This window comes from Mesoplodon densirostris, chromosome 5 (assembly GCF_025265405.1).
Source record: "Mesoplodon densirostris isolate mMesDen1 chromosome 5, mMesDen1 primary haplotype, whole genome shotgun sequence".
Lineage (NCBI taxonomy): Eukaryota > Metazoa > Chordata > Mammalia > Artiodactyla > Ziphiidae > Mesoplodon > Mesoplodon densirostris.
The window spans coordinates 151,836,513-151,849,248 of NC_082665.1; the positions used below are offsets into that span (position 1 = coordinate 151,836,513).

The following is a 12,736-nucleotide window of genomic DNA, read 5'->3' on the forward strand; positions in this document are numbered from 1 at the left end:
TTTCAATTTGCATTTTCCTAATGGCTAATCATGTTGAACAACAGCAAGATGTTGAACTTCGTATTTGGTGATATATCTATATTCTTTTACCCATTTTCTAATCGGATTGTCCTTGCACTTTTGTAAAAAATCAATTTGCCATATTTGCGTGGGTCTATTTCTTAACGCTGTTATGTTCCATTGAGCTATATATCTATCCCTTTGCCAATATCACACTGTTGTGATTACTCTAGCTTTATTATTTATTTTTGGCTGCATTGGGTCTTCATTGCTGCGCACCGGCTTTCGCTAGTTGCGGCGAGCGGGGGCTACTCTTCGTTGCGGCACGCAGGCTTCTCATTGCAGTGGCTTCTCTCGTTGCGGAGCATGGGCTCTAGGCGCGTGGGCTTCAGTAGTTGTGGCACATGGGCTCAGTAGTTGTGGCTCGCGGGCTTCAGGAACAGGCTCAGCAGTTGTGGAGCATGCGCTTAGTTGCTCCGTGGCATGTGGGATCTTCCTGGACCAGGGATCAAACCCGTGTCCCCTGAATCAGCAGGCGGATTCTCATCCACTGTGCCACCAGGGAAGTCCTATAGTACATCTTAAAATCAGCTGGAGTCCTCTTAATTTTTTTTCAAAATTAGTTTGGTTATTCTAGTTGCTGTACCTTTCCATCTAAATTTTCTGAGTTTTTGGTAGATGCCCTTTTTCAGATTAAGAAGTTCCCTTCTATTCCTAGCTTCTTGGGAGGTTTTGTTGAATGGGTGTTAAATTTTGTCAAATGCTTTTTCTGCATCAGTTGATATGATTATGTGGGTTTTCTTCTTTAGCCTGCTAATATGGTGAATTACATTCATTGATTTTCAAATATTGAATTAGCCTTGCATTCCCAAAGTAAACCACACTTGGTTGTGGTATGTTATTCTTTTACTATATTGCTGGATTTTATTTTTCTAATATTTTGTTGAGGATTTTTATGTTTATGTCCATAAGGGATATTGGTCTGTAATATTCTTTTCTTATACTGTCTTTATCTGGTTTTGGTATCATAAAAGGATATAAATTATTCGATACTCTTCTGTTTTCTGAAGGATCTTGTGAAAAATTGTCTTTGGTGTTAGTTCTTTTTAAATTTTGTTAGAACTTGCCAGTGAAACCATCTGAGCCTGGTTTTTGTTTGCTTGTTTGTTTTTGGAAAATTTTGAACTACAAATTTAGTTTTAAAAATACATATAGGAAAATTCAAGTTATCTACTCATTGGGTGAGTTTTGGTAGTTTGTAACTTTCAAGGAATTGGTTCACTTCATTTTAGTTGCAGAATTTCTCTTCATAGAGTTATGTGTACTATTCCCTTATTATTATTTTAACATATACGGGGTCTGTAGTGATATAACTCATTTCATTCCTGATATTGGTGTCTTGATTCCTGATTTGTGTCTTACCTCTTTTTTATTTGGCCACTCTGGTTAGAGTTTTATCTATTTTACTGATCCTTTCAAAGAACCCGCTCTTGGTTTTGTTGATTATTCTATCATTATTTCTTCAAATATTTTTTTCTGCACCACACTATTTCTCCTCTCTTTCTGGGATCTCAGTGACATGAACATTAGATCTTCAGGCATTGTCACACAAGTTCCTGAGGCTCTGTTCACTGTTTCTCTCTGTTTTTCTTCAATAATTCCTATTGATCTATGTTCAAGTCACTGACTTTTTCCTTTGTCATCTCTATTTTGCTATTGAGCATATCCAGATAATTTTTTAAACAACTATATTTTTCAGTTCTAAAATTTTTATTTCTTTCTTCTTTATGTCTTCTACATTTTCCTGATACTTTGTATCTTTCCATTTATTTTAAACTATTTGCCCTCACTTTTTAGAGAATGGTTATCATGGCTCTTTCAAAGTCTTTGTCTGATAATTCCAAAATCTGTGTCATCATGGGGTTAGCATCTGTTGATTTTCTTTTCCTTTTTAAGTTGATATTTTCTAGGGTTTCTCTATACTGAGTAATTTGGGATTGTAGCCTTTGCAATGCTATACAGATCTGCCCTGCACATGCACCACCCAGAAGCCAGTCTGGGCATTGGTCTACCCCCTAGTTTAGTTCTCAAAGACTGTGATATGATGCTTAGGATGAGATCAAAGCATGCACAACATGAATGAGGTCCATCCATGAAGAGGTGACCACAGGAGTTCATCCATAACTTTATGGAATTGCTTTCTTGAGCTCCCTCCTCTTTATGACCCACTTCCCAGTCCTCTGGCCCAAAAACTGGGGTTTTAGTTTCCCCACTCTTCTGGGTAGTTCTCACAATTCTGCCTGCATCTGGAACCAATCAGCAGAGAACAAAGAGAGAAAAAAAATCAAGAGTATTTTCTCCCACACTCTTGGGAATTATAGCTTCACTGGTACCTCCCCTCAAAGACTTAGGTGCCTGCTGGGCCACCAAACTCACTGCTGCACTGATACCAGCAGAACTTCCCTGGGGGCTGAGTCAGGAGATAATGGAAAAAGGGGGTAAAAAACAACAGGGGATTTCCCCCACTCTGGCTCTTAGAGTTTCCCTTTCTCACTCCACAGGCCAAAAAAAAGGGCTTCTCTTAGAGCACTTTTTCTCTGCATCCATTGTGTACTGCTGGGTTTGGGACTGCCTTTGAGTCCAGTCTAGGTAATACCATTGGGGGTGGGGAATGGTCAACTCTGCCAATTTGATGATGCTTAAAATTCTAATCTTCCTTCCCCATTTGCCTACCATTTACTTTGCGGAGTCCTCAAAGAGTTGGCCCATGCATTCTTTCCAATGCCTACAGATGCATTCGGTGGGAGAGACAAGGTAGAATTTGTTTACTCCATCTTGCCCAGATCTGGAACCTGTCTGCTTATTTCTTGTTTTTTGGTTTTGTAAACAAAAATTATTTGCACATTCCAAAGAAAGCTCTAAAACCAGTTGTGTTTTATTGATCAAACATCTGTCATGAGACATTGCACCCTTTCCTGGCAGCGTCTGGCTGAGAATATCACCTCCTATTCCTTTGCAGGGACACAGCTGACTGTGGAGGTCCACCCTCGGGATGCCATGCCCCAGCTGCTCAAGAAGTTCCCCTTGGCTAAACGTACGTACGTACAGGGCTACTCATGTGTGGAGGGCTGGCAGGGAGGACTGAGGGTAGCTGGAAGGGCCAAAACCCAGCCTGGACACCTTCTTGGGGAAGGAGAGGAGTGACCTGGGCCTACACACTGGGAAGAAGCAGAGACATGACAGCTTCATCCGGGGCACTCTCTTCTCCACACTCAGCAACCCCTGCTCTTAAGTCTCTGCCATTAGGTGTAACACAAGGCATTTAGCTAAAGATGAATTTCATCACAAGAGTGCCGTTGTTTTTAAACACCATTTATTGACTGCCTAAAAAGTGGCATGCACAGTGCTAAGCACTGTACACTCAATAAGTTTTTAACTCTTTGATACGCACCAGTATTACCCCCACCTTTTAGATCAGCAAAGGCTCAGAGAAGTGAACTGACTGCCAGTCACCCAGTTAGGAAGCGGATCAGAACCCAGGTCCTAATGAAGCCCGTACCCTGAACCACCGCACCTGGCTGCCTTCTATGCTGTGCACAGGCCCAGGCCCAGGCCCACGATGTCTCCTCCGCTCCCTTCTTGGTCCTCTCCCTGCATCTGTCCATCCTGTGGGTAAACAGGGGCCTGGGGAAATGCCAGCCAAGGAATGGAGGCTGCGGAACAGCCAAGGCTGAGGTTCATGAAGTGAACCTTCATGTCCGCTCGTGGAGAGACGGGGGCCGAGGCAGCTCCTCCAAGGCTGCCTGGTCCTGCAGCCCTCAGCAACCAGGGCCTCGGGAGGGCAGGCAGGTGTAGAGAGGTCAGGCTCTGGGAGTTGACTGGCTGGGTTCAGATCCCAGCTGTGTGACCTCAGGCAAGTGGCTTAACCTCTCTTTTGGACTCAGTTTCCTCATGTATAAAAGGAGGAAACTAATTCAACATCCCTCGTAGGATTGTCATGAGGTTAAATGAGATAGTCAATAACGCACAAGCCAGGTGTAGTAAGTATACAAAAAATCTGGCTACTCTTTTGAACCCCCATCACTCTACCATAGAATGTAGGTGGAAACAAAATGTGGGTGTAAGAAAGACAAGACCCACTGTTTCTCAGAGTGGCCTATGTACATTTGCAACCTTCTGTACATTTGAAGGCCTACAGTGGCCTTCAAGGGCAGAGAAGAACTTGCCTTGGCTTCCCCACCTCTGGCTCCTCCTGGCTCCATGAGGGACCCACATCTTCCTGACCTGGCTTCAAATCAGCAGGAAATTCTCTCCTGTTGCCTGTGGAGTCTAATAACAATTACTGACCATTCTGCCTTAACAGTCCTGGATTTATAGGATTTGGTTGTCCTTGAACCTTCCTGAGGAATAACTCCCCTCTCCCTGCTTTCATGAACTGCCCATGGTCAGTTCTTGTCCTGGGGTCATCTGGTAGTGAATTCACTGGTGTTCTCAGGATCCCCAGCTGTGGTCCAAGATGTCAGGAGTGTCCAGAGGAGGGAGGAACACGGAGCTCCAGGCAGGCCCACTGAATAATCGCAAGGCTTGATGCCCAAGCAAATTCTCCCTCTGCTCACAGACTGCACTTCTCTTTCTTGTCATCCCCTCCCTGGCTGCCAGTCCTCCCTATTCCTCAGCAGGAGGCCCAGGGCAATCCCAGCAGGAATTCCGTAGTGGGTGGGGATGGGAGCAATAAGGCTGTGGGAGGGAGAGTGAAGAGGAGAGGTCAGAAACAAGGACACCCACACAGAGAATCGTCTGCGCTTGCGTTTCTATTTCTTCTGAAGTGTCTCTGCTTCTGACCTTTGGGGTATTGTAGGTTTACAAGGCGATAAAAATGGAAACACAAGAGCCCGGCAGCCTGGAGGGAAAGACGCCCATGGTAAGTTGCGGGGCCTTCTTTGGAGCCATTCTCTGAGACGGTTAAGTTGGTTTAGCCTCATGAGCCAATCTGCGCTCAATTGGAGATGGCTCCCTGGAGCACTGTGCTGGGAGTCTGGGGCCACCTCTGGGCTCAGGGGACAGGAGTATCATGATTGATTGGCAGTGTCTGCCATGGACACAGGTAGAGAAGTAAAAAGCTCACGCACCAGATGTGATCCCAAAGCTAAAGCATAAACCCCACCAATAGCAAGGCAGCCCGTTATGGGAAACATTGAAAACAGAATTCAGAATTGTATTACCTTTAAATGGAATGCCAAGCATCTGTAAGGAGGGAGGCAGGTGAATAAGCAGAGAGGGGCAGAGGAAGAAATTCCGAATGGGTAATAGACGGCCTGGGTTCGAATCCTGCTTTTGGTCCTCACTCACCTTCCCTGGGCCTCAGTTTCCCCCTCGGCTCAGACCAGATGGCATCTAAGGTTTAGTACAGTTTGGTACATCTTCCCATTGTTTTGCTTTAAAATTAGAATAACTTAGTTAATGCCACTGGTATTTTAAATGTATTATGCAAAATCATATTCAAATATTATGTAATCTGCTCAGAAAGTAAATTTAATGAGGCATAAATCATTATGGATATTCTTAATGTTCAGATATTGTAGAATGGAACCAAGAAAGGGTAAAACTTTCCTAATAAGAGGCTTTTTCAGTCCCATTTTAGAAACAGCATCCTTCTTTGAAATGGGGGCGGGGAGACCTCATTTGCAGAGCTGACGCTTGTTAAATGTGTAAGTCCACTTCATATCCACTTAGGTCACCGTGACGGCCCTTGTCAGAGGATGGCAGGAGCCAGAGTCCGTGGGGGGAAGAGGGCACCAAGAAGGGGGGAAGCTCGGCAGGGCCTCCTGTCGTGTCCCCCCTCCCTTCTGAGGGTCTGGCTGGACGAGGGCCGCACGGTAGGCCACCCGAGATAGGCCCTGAGGTGATCTGAGTGATGGGAGGTGAGAAATCCCAGCTCTGGCACCAGACAGTCACTGAGCCGCGATGGCGCTGGGCTTCTAGGGAGCTCCAGGGTAAGACTGTACAGGACAGAAGGCTGGGGGCGGGGGACGTCCAGGGAGCCTTGGTGCTTATTAGAGGAGCAGAAAATGAAGAAAGAAAATGCTAGGCTGCTGGGCGAGGCCACAGCCTCACCGTAGAGTTTGCACAGCCTGCCTGCCCACCACGCACCCTGTCCCCTCTTAGGAGAGGAACAGCCTCGGATCCTGGATGTGTCAGAGGTCACAGGGACCAGCACCTCTCCCCACCACCGACCCCCCCCCATGAGGACTCCTGCAGGGCGTCAGCAGGGAGAGACCCAGGGAGCAGAGAGAGGGGGCCAAATCCAGTCTGAGGCTGAGAAGGGAGAAGGCCTGGGTCCTAACGGGAAGGTGCCCACAGCAGTGGGGAAATGCAGAAGGACCCGTGTGGCCTGCTCCTGACGGCTGAACTTGACTGGAGGCTGGGAGCTCCTCTGTGGCCAGACGTTGACCAGCTCCCTGACCAGCTGGCACTGCCTGACATGCAGTGCTGGCCCAGGGAGGGTCGTGGAGCTGCTCCAGCCAGCACTGGTGGCGTCCCCACCCTCTCACCACACCTCTCAGGTCTATAGCACCAAGGAAACCACTGCATGCATCTCGGTGGGAATGGCGACACTCTCCAAAATGCTGTCCCCCGCGGTTCCACAGTCTGAATTCCAGCCCTGGTTCTGGCTATGCAGCCTCTACACTTGCTGTTCTGGTCTTCCTGTAGCTCACGCAGTTACTTGAAGACCTTTAATAAATTATTTTTCTGCTTAAACTGAAAAGAAAAAAAGGACTCTCACAGTCCACGAGGGTTGTGTGGGTACATGAAGGCGCAGTCCCGCCCCGGGCACAGCGGCTTCGCACCCCTGCTCTGCGCTTGCCTGCAAAGGACCCTCACCCTGCACCCTCCCAGGGAGAAGAGTGCTGCTGACTTTACCACGTGATCCACCGTCTCTTTCACCCACCCAGGTGCCCCATAGATGGCGCCGGAGGCTGGGCTGCTGGCTTTAGCACAGCCCAGTGAGGGGGAGGTCACTGGACAAGACCCCGGGCCTTGAGCAGCCCCACCAGGCACTTTCCCATGTTCCTCTGCTCTTCCCAGCCTTGCTGTCATGTCCTGGGGTCCCACCAGCACCCCTTCCTCACCCAGCACCCAGAGGTGCTGACATGGCAGGCTGGGGGTTGATCCACTGGAGTCAGGGCATCAGTGCCCCTTTGGCGCCGTCTACCCCTCACCCAAGCCCTGTCCTCCTAGCCAGCTTGCCTGATTTTGGTCAGCCTGGCTCAGAGGGCCTTGAATAAGAAAGACCCAGCCAGAGCCCAGGCTCTTCTCCGGGCTGGGACAGGGGTTTGCTGCCCGTCCACCCATGGGTTGGTCTGACCACTGGTCAGTCAACCCTGCAGCAGCTGCCTGGGGCTGTCCTGTGTCCTGGCTTCCTCTGAGAAAGGCTGTGCGTAGAAGGGTGATTCTGAGGCCCAGCTTCCCTCACGGGCCCCCCCACTGTACTTTGGGCACCTGTTGCCAGAACTCTTAACTTTCTTGGGGTGCAAGTGGTCCGTCTCCAGATAACCATGGTCAAGGGAAGAAGCCTGTCTGGGTGCCAAACGCACCTCACCCTATGGAGATCCAGGTGGCCCAGGACCATCATGCCCTCTCCTACACCCGGGTGCCCTTCAGACTACCCTGGGCACCGTGGCCAGGATATCAGTGGCGAGCAGCTCTGCCTGGGTGCTTCCCACAGAGCATTCATTCCTGGGAAAGCTAGCAGGGAATCTGCAGGAAACTATGGGATGGGGAGAAGGGATTCTGTCCTCAGTCCGTCTGGGGCTGCTGAATTCATTGAGGTGCAATCCATCACTTTCTTTACTGCTGACTTCTGGGGTCTGCTTACCATCCCTGTAAGTCTCCCAGAGGACTAGAGGAGTTTCCACGGTTCCCAAACCAGTTGGACCGAGGAACCCTTCTAAGAGATCTAGCTCTTGAGAGCAGTGTTTCAGTCTGAGAATCATGTTGAAGGTCAGGCAGTCACAGCTCCTCAAAAAGACAGGGAGCCCTGGGCCAGGCAGTCCTGTTGGCCAGTCTCAGACCCTGACCAACCTCCCTGTGTTTCCAGCCTACCCCTGGGATCGCTCCAGCCTGAAATCCATGCCCCTGGACCTGCGGCAGTTTGAGAAACTGGACACCTATGCGTCACAGGTAGGAGAGCCGGGCCCTCTGCCTGCGATGGTCACCCCCACTAGGCGGCTTGGAGTTTCCCAAACCAGAGCGGCAAAGGCTCTCCCCAGACCCCTCCTGAGTGTATCCTGAGTCCCTTGGATGGGTAGTATGGAGCTCCTTTCCACAGCATGTGGGAGGGGGACAGAAAGCCCCCAGACAGAGGCCATTTCACCCTCCCACCCCACCCATGGTCCTGAGGCTTTCACCCCAGGCTACACACCCCATGCCTCCCTGTTGGCAGGCGCCTCCAACCAGCCCTGTCCCGTCCTCCCCTGCCCACTGGGGCACTGCTGCTGCTGAGCCCTGCCAGCCCCAGCCCATGAAGGAAGGGACGTGAGGATGGGGGTAGGGCCACAGATGCAGATGGCCAGCACCCACATGACCACAGCAGTCCTCACCCCTGAACACGTGGGCGGCTGAGCTCCCACACCTCTGGGCCTGGGCACATCTGGGGTGGGTGTGGGGAGGAGCAGCTACAAGAGCTGATGCCCTAGGGACACACTGGGGTCCTGGGAGCCAGGCAGGAGCCATACCACAGAGAGTCTGATTGGAGCAGCTAAGGAGCTGGACCCGTTGCTAAGGTCAGAGGGAGCGATCCTAGGCCGATAAGCCGGGAGATCATCTACAGTCCTAGAAAAACCACCCTGGGGCTGGCACCTAGTGGATACTCGGGAACCTTGTTTGCTGAACTGATGAGTGATGATAGGAGCTCAGATCAGAGAGTCTGATTCAAGGCAGGAACATCAGTAGGGGGTGTCCAGCTGTCCCGGCAGGAGGAGGCATCCCTGGATGAAGCGGGGACACTGAGAACAGAGAGGAGCTGGAGGCAGAGGGGAAGGACCCCTCCCCAGTGTGTGTGCAGTGAGGTAAAGGTGGGGCAGGCCTTGCCCAGTCACTGCGCTGAGTGGTGGAGGGCAGGCAGGGTAGCTTCTCGGCGCGCGGAGCGAGGGAGCTGGAGCATGTGTCCGGGGATGACGGTTTGTGTGGGGTGCAGTGGGCTCTGGTGCCTGTGGAGGTGACCCCTGGGCAGCTGGATAGCCGAGCCCGGAGCTGTATCTAGCCTGGAGAGGTCTGGGCCGGAAACCCTGCTTTGGGAGCCGTCAGATTCAGCTAAGAGCTAAAGCCATAGGGAGGGTGCCCTCTTGGGGAAGGCAGGGCCAGGAGCCACCTGAGGCCGGGCGATACCAGGAAGGGTCAGTGTTCTAGAAGGTGCAGGCATGGTTCACTCTGACCAGGCGAGGCTAGACAGGCTCCCTTCCACTGCTCAGCACTGAGGCCCTTTGTACTTCCAGGGGGGCAGCTCAGAGGAGGCTGAAGGCCTGGGCCAGGCTCCGGCAGGCTGGAGGGCAAATGGGGGCTGGAAGGGGAGGGAGTGGAGGGAAGACCCCACAGGAGCCTGGCATGGACGGGAGACTAGATGCGGGCAGTCCTGAGAGAGAGCCTGGGGGCGTTTTGAAGAGACCCGGCAGACAGGAGAGGCTGGGGCCGCCAGGGCCGGGAGGAGGAGGTGAGGATGCGGCCTGGCTCCGAGGCCAGCAGAGGGCCCAGCTGAGGAGGAGGAGGGCTCGCGGGTAAGGAAGCCTTGCCTGGGCCCTGTTGAGTCTGAGGCCTGGTCATCTGCATGACTGAGGGAAGGGAAGGCGGGCGTCCAGAGTCTGTGCAGGGTGGGACATGTCGTCAGGGCTGCCAGGAGGGATGGACAGGCTGCTGGACAGCCTCAGAGAGCAGAGTGGGGACCAAAGGGCCAGAAGCCATAGAACCGAAGCTGGGGATTAAGTCAGGAGTCAGCCAGGCTGTAATGTGGGCCTGCAACGTGTGCTTCTAGGCCCTGGGAGAGGGACAAAGTCAGGACTGTGGTGTTGGAGCAGCTGGGTGAGGGGGCACGCGGAGGGGCCTGGCGGTCTCCCTGTGCTCAGAGGGTGGGTCCTGGAGCTCCCGTGTGAGCGGTGGAACCGTCCCAGGGGAGAACAGGTCAGGAGGACCTAGGGTGAGAGCTGACCGAGGCGTGGGCAACCATTGCAGAGGTAAGCACACAGGTGCTCCTGCTTCTCTAGAAAGAGTGAGCGTGCCCAGGGCTGCCTTTCCAGCCACCCCAGCCCTGTTTCCTCCCGAGGATCCCTGCAGAAAACCTAACTTGCTCTTTTTTATATATTATGGTAAAACATATGCCATATAATTTGCCATTTGAATCGTTTTTAAGTGTACAATTCAGTGACGTCAATTACATTCCCAGTGTTGTACAACCATCACCACTGTCTACTTCCAAAATCACCCCAAACAGAAACTTTGTACCCGTTAAGTAATAACTCCCCATTCTCCCTCTCTCAGCCCCTGGTAACCTCTAATTTATTTACTGTCTCTATGAATTTGTCTAGTCTAGATATTTCATATAAGTAAGAATCATACACTGTGTCTTTTTGTGTCTGACTTGTTTCACTTAGCATTGTGTTTTCAAGGTTCATCCATGTTGTAACATGTCTGAGAACTTCATTCCTTTTAATGGATGAGTAATATTTCATTGCATGGATATACCACGTTTTGTTTATCCATTCATCTGTGATGGGCACTTGCATTGTTTCTACCTTTTGGCTATTGTGAATATTGCCCCATGAACATTGGTGAACAGGTATCTGAGTATCTGTCTGCAGTTCTTTTTGTATATATACCTAGGAGTGGAATTGCTGGGTCATATGGTAATTCCATGTTGAAATTTTTGAGGAACTGACAAATTGTTTCCCACAGCAGCTGTACCGTTTTACATTCCCACCAGCAATGTACAAGGGTTCTAATTTCTTCAAATTTTTGCCAATTGTTTTGATTTCCTTTTTTTTTTTTTTTTTTACTATAGCCATCCTAGTGGGTATGAAGTAGTATCTCACTGTGGTTTTAATTTGCATTTCCCTAGTGACTAATGACATTGAACATCTTTTCATGTGTCTATTGGCCATTTATATATTTTTGGAGAAATGCATATTCAAGTCCTTGGCCCATTGTAAAATTGGGTTGTCTTTTTGTTGTTGAATTATAAGGGTTCTTTATATATTCTGGATATTAAACCCTTATCAGGTATATGATTTGCAAATATTTTCTTCCATTGTATAAATTATCTTTTCACTTTCTTAATATTGTCCTTTGATGCACGGAAGATTTTTATTGTTATGAAGCCAAATTAATCTATTTTTTCTTTTATATCCTGTGCTTTTGGTATCATATCTAAGAATCCATTGCCAAATCCAAGGTCAACGCAATTTACCCCTGTGTTTTCTTCTAAGAGTTTTATGGTTTAAGTTCTTATATTTAGGTCATTGATTATTTTTGAGTTAATTTTTATATATGGTATGATGTAGGGGTCCAACTTCCTTCTTTTGCATATGGATATCCAGTTGTCAGGTACCATCTATTAAAGAGACTATTCTTTCCCCACTGAATGGACCTGACACCCTGGTCAAAAGTCAATTAGCCATAGATGTATGAGTTTATTTCTAGACTCAATTCTGTTTCATTAGTCTATATAACCCTTATGTCGATATCACACTGTTGTGATTACTGTAACTTTAAGTAAGTTTGAAATCCAGAAATCTGTGTCCTCCAACTTTGTTCATCTTTTTTCAAAATGGTTTTGGCTATTCCAGGCCCCTTAGAATTCCGTATGAATTTGAGGACTGTTTTTTTCATTTTTGCAAAAAAAGGCTGTTGGACTTTTATAGGGATTGTGCTAAATCTGTCGATCGCTTCGGGTAGTGTTGACCATGACTAGGGGCTGCTACAGCGCCCAGATGGCCACTTGACTGGCCCCAGGAGCTGCAGAGAGAAGATGTGATGGCTCTAGGGCCAGTGGTTCAGCTGGTCAGCACTGCCCACCACGTCCAGCCCCACGTCAAGGTTGCCCTAAGCCCAGCCTTTGAGCCTCTGGGCCTCTCCTTCTCTGACCGGAGGAAGGGCAGTGCTGGCTGCAGGTGGCAAGGCACCGGGCTCCCCACAGCCCTTGTCTGGGCCCTGACGTAGCACCCCCCTCCCACTTCCTAGGTGACAGTCAAGAGCGGCCTGGACGCGCTGGTAAGCGACCTGCTCCAGGAGGCCCACAGTGACCTGGAGAGGGTCCGCGCCATCTGGATCTGGATCTGCCACCACATAGGTAGGCCTGCCGGTGGGGCCACTGGTTCTGGGACCCTGTTCCCAGAGGAGCGTCTCTGGGCTTGACTCCATCACCCATGTGTGTGGAGGAAGAGGGAAGGTGGAAGAGAGGGGCTCTCAGATGGCTGAGTTCAATAACCAAGGTTAACTCACTGTGTGCTAGCAGTCTCCGTGAAGGGTGCATGGGCGGGGATCCCACGTGGCCCTCTGCCCACAGCCAGAGCTGAGGCCCCTCACCCAGTGGCAACCTTCCCTCAGTCCTGCCTTCCTGGGTGACCTGCTCCATAGAGATGAGAACCCAGGGCAGAAAGTCATCTCCAAGAAGGAGGAGGCTGGGGATGAGCCATAGCTATTTGAAAAGTTACCGCAACACCAGAGGTTTCTCAAAACACCCGCGCCA

The 12,736-nt window shown here is 50.0% G+C and overlaps 1 protein-coding gene across 3 annotated transcripts in view; it reads left to right on the top strand.

The window, feature by feature from the left end:
• KY (kyphoscoliosis peptidase) overlaps positions 1–12,736 on the top strand; it is a 44,870-nt gene that overhangs the window by 14,865 nt on the left and 17,269 nt on the right. For 2 of the 3 annotated variants that reach the window (XM_060100250.1, XM_060100252.1), the window contains 4 exons: positions 3,020–3,094; positions 4,859–4,921; positions 8,099–8,181; positions 12,229–12,337. In XM_060100250.1, the coding sequence (XP_059956233.1) occupies positions 3,020–3,094; positions 4,859–4,921; positions 8,099–8,181; positions 12,229–12,337 (330 nt within the window). Of the gene's footprint in view, positions 1–3,019; positions 3,110–4,858; positions 4,922–8,098; positions 8,182–12,228; positions 12,338–12,736 lie in introns of all 3 variants that reach the window. The other variant, XM_060100251.1, reaches the window with a different exon arrangement.